This window comes from Juglans regia, chromosome 1 (genome assembly GCF_001411555.2).
Source record: "Juglans regia cultivar Chandler chromosome 1, Walnut 2.0, whole genome shotgun sequence".
NCBI classification, from domain to species: Eukaryota; Viridiplantae; Streptophyta; class Magnoliopsida; order Fagales; family Juglandaceae; genus Juglans; species Juglans regia.
In genome coordinates this window covers 12,730,743-12,741,503 of record NC_049901.1, presented here as the reverse complement: position 1 = coordinate 12,741,503, position 10,761 = coordinate 12,730,743, and the positions used below count along the sequence as shown (strand labels likewise).

Sequence of the window (10,761 nt, the reverse complement as noted above, 5' to 3'; positions counted from 1 at the left end):
AGATTGTTTAAAACAATGGGTCTATGAGTAATTAAAGAGTAGTTTATATCAGAACTGTGATTTATGATTTTTTAAGTGACAATGAGTAACTCTCCGACCCAACCGAGACCGGGGCATTTAGATAGATATTGTAAAGTCAGAGAGTTCCCTTATCACGGCAGGCAATTGGGGTACAAACATGCATGTAACTGTAAATGGATCGATTCTATAAGAGGTGAGGGGATGATGTTTACGGTACCCAGAGTAAAGAATGGATCTCAAGCACTGTTGGACCTTTAAAAGGTGGGGAAAAAATGAACCCCTTTTTGGATACTATGTCACCTACAAAACGAAGGCATGAAAACAGTGAGGAAATAGAAACTGAAGGAACAAGTTTCCGGGCCAAAAGAGAGCCCAGGATTCACACGACAGGGAGAGATGCAGTAGAAATTGCAGGCGGTGTTGGAGTAAAAGACGCGTCATCTGTCCAATTTGTCTCACCCCAGTGCTTCAACATGTTCTTCCAGGAGCAGATATTGTCTATGCATTTCTTTAAACGTCGATCTCTAACTTTAATGTTCCAATGCCCGTCTGTGTAGTTTGCTTTCTCGGCTTGCATACGGTCCCATTCAAGCTGCGCCTTTTGCTTTGATCTCAAGAGGCAGAACTGCTGCAATAGCACAGGCATTGCATCATGTACTTTCCACCACCTTTCGTGTGCAACGTCACTTGCAAATTCTTGGAATATATCAACATTCCAATTACAATCATAATCACGGAAGCATAGCCATGGCTTCACTCCCAGATAGTGAAGGACATAGAGAATTGGAGGCTCGGAGCCAAAGAGCTTAGTTTTCATCTCCTTAACTTCTTCCTCGTCACCAACCCAGAAATGCTTCAAGAAATTCATGTGTTTTGGAATCCTATGCCACCATGTGAAAATCTCATTCAAGTAACCTTGGTCCCCCCCATTATACGACTCAATCTCATTGATGTGATCCATCAAAAGCTGGAAAGTGCAGTTTGAAGGCTCAACAACCATGACACCGGAGTTAAAGAGTGTGCCATTGTTCCCCGTTGCAGAAATTTCTGGCATCCCAAATAAGAAATCAATGTTTCTGAGTATGAGCAAATCAGCATCGATGAAAATGATCTTGTCATAATCAGTTAACTGCCATAACCGGAACTTGCTGTAATTCCATTCGTTATAGGCATCTTTCTCAGCTTTTGGGTTCCTGATCCTCTGGATTGTCTTGATCTTCCAACCTGCAGCTTCAAGTCCACTTCTGTGATAGGCACTGATCGTTTCATCCACAAGTATGACAAGGTCTCTTGTGGAGCCAGACATGCGGATGCTCTGGGCAGCAGCAATGGCTCCACAAACATAAACATGAGCTGAATGTAGAATCGTTGCATATGCTTCTCGGTGCATATTTCTTGAGTAAATCAGCTCTGTATTTCAAGGAATTGTATTAGATTTCTATCAACAAATTGCTATGCAAGATGGAAGAACCATACATTACCAGGTAGAATTTGAAGCATCTCATACAATTCACAAAGAAATCAATAACTCACTAGCGAGCTGGTAGCATGTCATAGTGTCTGAGTTTTTAAAGCAAAATCAACACTTCAAAACTGCTATTTTCTATTAAATTCAATCGAGTACGTGCCTTGATGTTCATTAGTTCTTCTAAAAAAAATAGGTTATGATTTAGAGAGATGGTGGCAACAATTGTATTGTACATCTTGTTAAAATTTTGAGGTATGACTGACCATTGCCCCTGAGAGGAAGTGCAAGTTCGCAAGAGCCTACTGGGAGATGGACTTTTTCTCTTAGTGCATGCAGGCCTGGTTTGTATAGCCATGCATTCCCTTGACGTGCAACAAGTTCCTTGCAAGTAAACAGATTTGGTATAGGGAAGCAGTTTGTAATGAAAAGCAAATGCACTGGATACAAGCCTTTGAAGGAGGCTGCTAGATCAGCAGCTGCAAGCTGCAAGTGCAGCCGACCTACATCTCTGGACCAATTCCCCTCGTTCCGACAAGGAAGCTTAACAGTTATAAGATTAAGTCGGATTCCTGTGGCATCAATCTTTGGTAGAGATGGGCAAATGGGCACTTCAGTTTCTTCTTCCTCATCAATCCATTCTGGATATAAGGAAGCCCATGTCACATTTTTTGCAGCGTAGTCCATGTGCAGAACAATGTGTTTGGCATCAGGAATAAGCTGCTTCCAATGATCGATTTCACGGTTATTGAAGTTTACAAGACCGATTCCCCAATTTTCATGTTTCTCAGTCACCTTTTCCAGAACTTTCATAATGTCATCCCACTCAATGTCTAGATTTGATCGATAACGAGGATCTTGACCACCCCATATCCATCTGTCCACAAAACTTGACCTGCATTGCTTAAATGTTAAAATTGAAGTTGGAAATGTTATAATTTTTCTTGCAATGCAATTTCACATTATGGAAAGCAGGTGAATGAAAGGAAAGCTAATTGCATTTGCAGGGGATGATTCCAACAAACCTACATTTTACAGAATGCAGCAAGAATTTTACTAAAAAAAACCTACAATTTACGGCATGCTGCCCATAAATTCCCCCACTAACCCCATGGAAATTGTTTTCTTGTCCGTTGCCAAATGGAAAAATTGTCACATGGCAAAACTTCAAAATATCAAAAGCTGTGCCGTCAATAATGTAAGATTACATATACCTAGAACCAGAATGTGCTAGATCATTGCTGTTGTAAACGTCTGGAGAGTGTAGGAGTTTTACAAATGCTCCAGATACGATAACTAGGAGGACAAGTTTCAGCAGAGAAAACTTGCATCTTGAACTTCTATCTTGAATGGATATATGTAAAGGCTTAGCTTTGCTCTTTGGAAATCTTCTTTTGTATACGTCTTCACTGTTCCAAGTTGGAAATTTAATAACAAAATTAGTAAACAAAAGAAAATAACAGATTAGTAAATAAATTAGAAAGAATAACATGCTTGAAGAAAAAATCTATCAAGAACAGGAACTTGCATTGTTGTAGCTTCCAGTAGATGTGTCAATTTAATCAGTAAAAGATATCAATGGTTTACTTTTTCAGAGGCCAAAATCAACATCTGATACAACTTTCATGTTATCCCTTTCTGGGTAACCAAAAGGAACAACTTGCTGACAGAATGACATTGATATGAAATTAAAATGATAAAAAAAATAAATAAATATTAACTGCTTGTATTATCAAAAAGAAAAGGAACGACAAGAAGATAGTAGAAACGATAGGCAATTGACAACTACTTAGAACAAACAACGAGTTGAGTCTACACCTAACATAAGAAAAAGGTAATGACAAGAAAAGGCCGATTAAGCAACAAGATTTGAAGAATGTGTCACCAAGGCTGTTCAATCCAGTTGGAACTTCTGAAATGACCTTAACCTACCCAGTCCATGCACGGGTCTACGTCCTTTGGCATGGAGTTGGAATCAATTTGACTCTGTTTTGAGTTTATACATTTCATTGAACCTTTCTGAAGGACGCAACACCTTCAAATGGTCTCCTCATATACTCGTTTTTATTACCCAGTTCTCACCTTCTTTAATGTCTGTGTGTACATACACATGTATGTGCATATATATCCTTCTCGAATACAAATTTCTCTTTTATGTTTCTGTGGTAGGTACTTGGTCCCTGTGCTTCTGCTTTACTCAACAACCTTTCTCTTCCATTATCTTGCCTGTCTTATAAGGACTGCTTTTATGCTCGTCAAATAATTTCTGAAAGATGTCACAAATATGCGGTTTCTAGTTTTATAGGATGCCTTACAACAGACTATCAATTTATTATTGTTATCAGTAGACTACATATTTATATTAACTAAAAATATATGGCAATTATATATACTGATAGAAAGAAATTAGCTAATTTGGGTTCTTGAAATTAGCTAATTGATGGGGTCCTTCTGGGGAGAACTCTCAATGAGATATTTCATATAGGAAATCCTTTCAAGAACTCACATCAGATTAATTCTTGATACACGAAAATCAGAACTCGGAATAGAAGCTGCAACTACAGCAACTATAAGGAATTTCATGATAAAAAAAAGGATGTAGTGTCCTTAATGTAAGCACTTGTAAATTGCATTTGTTGGAGGTAGTGATGTACTGAGGATTTGCTCACCCCCTAATACGAGGATTAAATACAATGATTCTATTAAAGAAGTGAGAATAATAATAATGTAGGCAGGCACTTGATGGTTTGAGAGGGCCATATCAAGATGTCTGTAATCATTGAGCCCAACTCAGATTTCAAGAAAAGAAGAAACTCACATTGATGCAGACAAACGATGTCGAGACTCAACAGCACTTGTGGAAGTACCCATTGCTCCTCTCATACTGATCTATCAGACAAAGAAGACTGCAACATCTGTCCACAAGAAGTGGTTATACATGAAACGGTTATGCAAGAAGTGGTCGAGTTATTATAACACGCAACTCAGGATTCAGAAACAAAGAGGGAGGAAGAAACAGATTTTCTTAATGTTTTTGTAAGAAATGGCATCCAAGCAGCTATCCTACTTTAGATCAAGAAACCCAGAAACCAAATCCTACAACCCAGATATCGGAGCTATGAATCACTCTTTGCCACAAAGAGGTAGAATGCATTTGAGAGAGAGAGGGCGAGAGAGAGATAGAGCATATATACCAGACCGATATTTGGAAGTTTGCTGTATGAAAAGATAGTTGAGGGAGGTTGATTGAGCATAGCAAGGCAGCAGAGTCAATATAGACAGAGTAACGTCCATTTGAATTTTCTATCTACAAGAATTTTTATTTTTGTTTTATTTTGGTCTGCCACCTACTTTTCCATGTCTTTTTTTCTTCTCATTTTTTGGCTCGATATTTTTATATTTAACTTCTTTCTCTTCACTTTCTCCTTACTTTCATTACTTTAGTCCTGTTTGGACCGTGGGAATTCAAGGGCTTCACTTTGTTTGGCAAGTTTACTGAGGGTAAAGATCCTGATCAATTTCCAAGAACTAAGTACATACATCATATAGTGTTGGATATTTATGTGAATATAATAACAAGATCCTTTAGGTAAAAAGATCTGTCCCTCTTGCTGTCAAAATAATCGTGACGATTAGTTCTGCATTGGATTTGGTATGGTATTTTCTTTATGCAATTTTTTTTTTCTTGCCTGATTATGCAATTTTAATGCTTTTGCAGTGCCAAGAAATGACTTAGAACGAGTACTATGCAACGTTACAAGTTAGACCTCATGTCGATGTCACTGATGGGTACCCTTAAACAAAGAAATTAACCATGCATTTTTTAAGAGAAATGTAAAAAAAATGTGCTCAACATATTATATACAATTAATCTTCAAGCGGATAGTCTGCAAAATGTTACAAAAAGACACAAAGACCTGCGTAAATTTGAGACTTACAAACTAGTTTTTTAATATTCATTGAATATGAGAGAGAAAACACGAAAAAGAAGTTGCCACCAATCTATCAAATGGTGTGGTTACCAAGTGTCAGATTAGGTCGATGAAAACACTTGGTTTACTGGATATTGATTTGGGTTTGGAGTATAGGTGCAAGTGTCCCGTCTTACTAACCAGATAGGGAAATTAATGATTATTTCCAAGTAATTATTAGAATTAAAACTCCAAAAAGTGAAGTCTGACTCTTAACTCAATCGATGGAATTATTAGTCATCTTTGAATCGAAGTACTCTAAGTACTATACTATCATGAACACAGTAGAGGTCTTCTCCTTTCGTTGGTTTGCATCCCTTTGTTCTCTCCTTTCAGATCCAGTACTTATAAATTGAGTCGCCAACTAATTATAAATTGAAATCTCTCTCTCTCTCTCTCTCAAATTTATTTTCCTTGAAAAAGCAGTCTCTTGGTTTCTACGTTGTTCATAGAATGTTTTTTGTTGCCCTCCCTAGGTAAGGAGTAGGTGTTATCCTTTTTGTTTTGTTTTTCTTTTTCATTAAAATGATTTTTTATATATATGTTTTATCTTAATGAAGAAGTTGAATCCTATTTCAACATGTTGATGAAAACCTAGCGGGTTCACAGCATTTTGATGATTAAAGATGAAGATTTCTATAATTCCTTTCCCGGCTAATTTCATTCTTCTTTCAATTTTCTTATTGCATAAGCAATGTTAATTCTATAAGTGATCATATAGGTTTAACGTCCACTTCAACAACCCATGCCTCCAAACACAAGGCATGCGCATGCATTAGCAATAATTAAGTTGGTCAAAACCCCAATAACAAGGTAATTGAAACAATAAATTTACCAACTAATTATCGCTCATGAATTATTCATGTTCATGTTATATATATAATAATTGATCTCTGCATTCAAGTTATATCCACTAAAAAAAAGTTAAATCCATTGTATAAAAGGAAATGCAGAAGTAGTGGTACTGTAAATTGTAAAAGGCTTAGCAAAGTTGCATGCAATCATGGCGCTAAGGGTTCGTCTTGGTGCATGGGTCCCTAACAAGTAAAGAAAGATCCTTTTATAATTTACCATCAAAGTGATCTGGAAAAGGCAGAAGCAGTATACGTGGCAGTACCACAACTGCACATGACATGTAGATATCATGATTATAAACGGGGCGGTGGTGGAGATCAGTAGTGTTTTGTATGATTATAAACGGGGCAGTCGTGCACCCGTCGCTACGTATCTCTCTGTTACTCCATCTCCGTCCCACGCAGTAGTAGTACTGTATTCCATCTTATGTACAGTGTTTTATTTCCGAAGAAAGGTTTTCTAGTCGATACTGAATATACTATCTATATATATAAAACTACTTTAATTTCATATTTCTAAATTAAGCTACACAATGAAGAATAGTACTGCTGCTTCAATATATATATATATATAGAGAGAGAGAGAGAGAGAGAGAGACGTGATGCTGTTTGTATATTTGTATTGGAAGCAAAGCAACCGAAAGGCAGCAGCATGCAGTCGGCTTGCATGGTTCTGGATCTTGCTAGCTCTAAATCATGACCAGATATATAGATCCATGTGTTGACCTGTCTCGGTTCATATATATACTTAAGAAAGCAAATGAAGGAAGTGCTTTTTTGACCAGTAGTACTTATGCATGTTCTACTATTCCTCATGATTAAGATGCATGCAACACGGCGTGATAAATATATAAATATATATATGCACCAGATTTGGACCGCTTGATTACTGTGTCTCAACAATAAATAAAAAGTAGAATAAAAGATATTCTAGCTGCAAATGCAGCTAGCTAGCCAGCTAAAAGTTGCTTAGTTAACCAGAAACAATATCGTATTGTACTTGCATGCATCTTCTTTATGATCATGATATATATACACTATAACACAATTATTTTTTAGTGACAATTGAAAAATTATGACCATCTATAGACCATCATTAAAAGATATTTTTTGTGACAGTTTCTAAAAACTGTCACTAAAGATAGAATGAGATTTTTTTACGTTCCAACATATGGGAAATATACGTTCCAACGTCACATATATGTTCGAACGTTATGTCTGTTTACGTTTGAACGTAAAATATTTTGGCGCAACCGTTCGCACTTTATTAATTAACGTTCGAACGTAAAAAGTTTGCGCCAATGTTCGAATGTTAAGTAATAATGTTTGAATATTCATTGTAAATTTAAATTAAATGACTTTAATTTAAAAATTATGTAGTTTTTATTGTGCATAATTTGTGAACAAGTCTAAAAAATTGAATTGTATATATTTATATATACACAATTTGTAATATATAAATATATATTTATGTTTATATATATTTGAAATGCAATGATTTAGTATTAAAGTTGAAAAATATAACATCAAAGAAGATTAAAAATTGAAATTAACAAACGATAGAAATATTCAATAATATTTTTCATAACAAATATTAAAAATAAAATACAAGATTTAATAAAATGTAGTAAACAACAGTCAGATGATAACGTTATCCGCAAAAGTCGAACTTCGTACCTTCTCAGTCAAGGTATCAACCTTGTCGTTAAGGATAGTTACACGATGGGTGAGTTCGGCAACAGACGCCGATATAGCCTCAAGCGATCGATCGATCTTATAATCAATATGCGCAGTCAGTTGTGAGATGACCGCATCAACCCAAGCAGGCCGCACATCTCCTGCAGATGTGCTCGACGTATGCTGACTACTACTCCCGACATGACCTGGCTCAGGCTGCGTCGGAGGAACTAGATCCTCTACAGGGGGTGGCTGACGTCCCCTCGCCTGCCCAATGCTACGTCGATGCGTGGTCATGTCGAGGGGGCTCATCTGATCTTTGACCCGCTCCTCTAGCTGGGTCGGCACTCCCCGTGCAAGTAATAGTCGGCTGATTAGGACACCGTATGGGAGATTATCCGTGAAGACGATGCTCGCCTCGTAACGGATCCTCTCAAAGATGTGCAGTGGCAAATCTATAGGATCTCCACGTGCCACTCGTATAAAATATTGTGCCCGAAGCCGACTAAATGTGGTTTTATGAGCCACGGGATCGACATTTGTTGCAACAATAAGGTGCAATATGCGAAAGAAATGTAGCAGATGGTTCTGGTTGAAGGCGTTCTTCCGCTCGATCTGCATGCGGTCCCTCCCGGTGAGGATGTAGAAATCCTCGTCTCGGTCATCATCCCGAGCCTCGACGCCAGTATCCTCAGCCTCTGACTGGCCTGCATCTCTGGCTGATGCTGGCTCAAATGCCTAGCCAGTAAATGATGTAGAAGTGCCTACATCCTGACGGGGTGTTGAGTGTGCAAATGTCTCAACTCCTCGACGAATCCCAAGGTGCTCGCCGATGACATCTGGTGATACCTCAATGGAAACACCGTGTACAGTCACGGTGTGAGAGGATGCATCCTGAGGCATGTCACACATCCCCATATAAAATTCTTGAACCATTGAGGGGTACACATTCCCCCTCAATGTGCAAATATTTCTCTAGCCTCTACTGAGGAAAACATCTCTCAAGTTCGTCTGCTGCCAACAGAGTTCGTTGAACTCATTAATCAGGACCTCTCGCTCTACCATAACAGTACAAGCTCCGATACGGGCAGTGTCCGACGTGGCTCCTTCCCTCCCTCGTTTCCTAGTATGCAGTGGAAGAGCTATATCTTGAAAATATAAAAGGAAAAAAAATTATTTACATTAATGCAGTTTTTTGTATTAATTTGAAGCTGCTCTGCATTAAAGTTCGAACATTTTGTCTTTCACGTTCGAACGTTAAAGATAAACGTTCGAACGTTAATTTATACGTTCGCACGTAAAATAATGTAAATAAATTGATGTTCGAATGTAAAACATATACGTTCGAATGTAAATCATAGACGTTCGAACATAAACAGTAAATAAATATTGGCTGACGTACGTTCGGACGTTTATGTTTTACGTTCAAACGTATTTGTTTTACGTGTGAACGTAAATACAAACATCCGAACGTCGAAGCATGAATAACATAGAAAATCACTACATTCGGACGTTATAATTAAACGTCCGACCGTATGTGATTTACGTTCGAAAGTAAAATATTCACGTTCGAATGTATGTCGTTTAATAATATTTAAAAAGTAGTACGTCCTGACATATACATTAAATGTTTAGATATGAAAATTGATGAATATGACGTCCGAATGTAAGAAGGTTACGTTCGAACGTAGAAGTTGTAACGGCTCTGTAATTTAAACGTCTTACGTTCGAACGTCTTGGTAAAACGTTCAAACGTTACGACGCAGAGCTGAGTCGACTCAGCCATTATTGAAATCTCAAAAATTTGTCTACAAGGTTCTAAATGCCGAAATGTCACCGTAGAAATGAAGTATACACTTCAAAAAACATTTCTACAATGACTATTCAGCCAATGGCTGGCCGTGGTGGCCCGAAAATGGAGTTGAATATCCGGCCACCACTTATCCGATTTTAAACAAAACTCAATCCAAATCTTAATAAAATACATGTTATTTGAATAAAAGATGAATGCCTACCTTTTTGTGACGGTTGTGGCGGAGTTGACGGCGGCGGTGACGGAGGCGTGGCGGCGTGCAACATAACGGATGATAATTACGTTTTGGAAATGTCGTTTCAACGTTCGGTTTTGGCCTTATATACATAGAACGTTCGAACGTAATAATAATTACATCCGAACGTTTGTCAATTTAATTTCAAAAATAATATCTATAATATATTATATTATAAATATTTATGTTATATATTAAGATGCTATATAATATTATTGACAATTAAGCCAAATTGGTTTGACGTTTGTGAGTACTTGTTATATTTCTAAAATTTAGCAATATGTTTATACATGTTGTTGTGATTTTATGCTTACTCTTGAAATAATTGTGATTATTGTTTGTAAATTTTGTGAATAGTTTATGAGTTTATGGTGTTTATTGATCAATTAATATGTATATAAATATTGTTGTAAGAATATTGTGAATATTCTGTGATATGGATTTAATACATTTAATACATAAATATTCTTTATTATATACATTTATGTTCTCATTTAAAGTATTATGCTATCATACTATACAATGTAGTATATAGTTATAGATATATACAATGTAGTATATATATTATATTATAAGTTAGTGTATAATAAAGAATTTAATAAGTAACAATTTAATATATATCCTTAAGATTTATATATATGGTATAGTTTATATATTATATACATTTATGTTCTCATTTAAAGTATTATCTATCATACTATACAATGTAGTATAGAGTTATAGAT

General features: G+C 36.6%; 1 protein-coding gene across 1 annotated transcript; it reads right to left on the bottom strand.

The window, feature by feature from the left end:
• Nucleotides 1–283: 283 nt before the first annotated feature.
• On the bottom strand, nt 284–4,738 carry LOC108990476 (UDP-glucuronate:xylan alpha-glucuronosyltransferase 1-like). The gene is made up of 5 exons (XM_035687597.1): nt 4,681–4,738; nt 4,305–4,401; nt 2,701–2,895; nt 1,753–2,381; nt 284–1,431 (listed from the first exon to the last, which is right to left on the bottom strand). Exons 2-5 carry the CDS (start codon nt 4,367–4,369, stop codon nt 401–403), a joined length of 1,920 nt encoding a protein of 639 aa, XP_035543490.1. The 5' UTR covers nt 4,370–4,401; nt 4,681–4,738; the 3' UTR covers nt 284–400.
• Between the last annotated feature and the right edge of the window lie 6,023 nt (nt 4,739–10,761).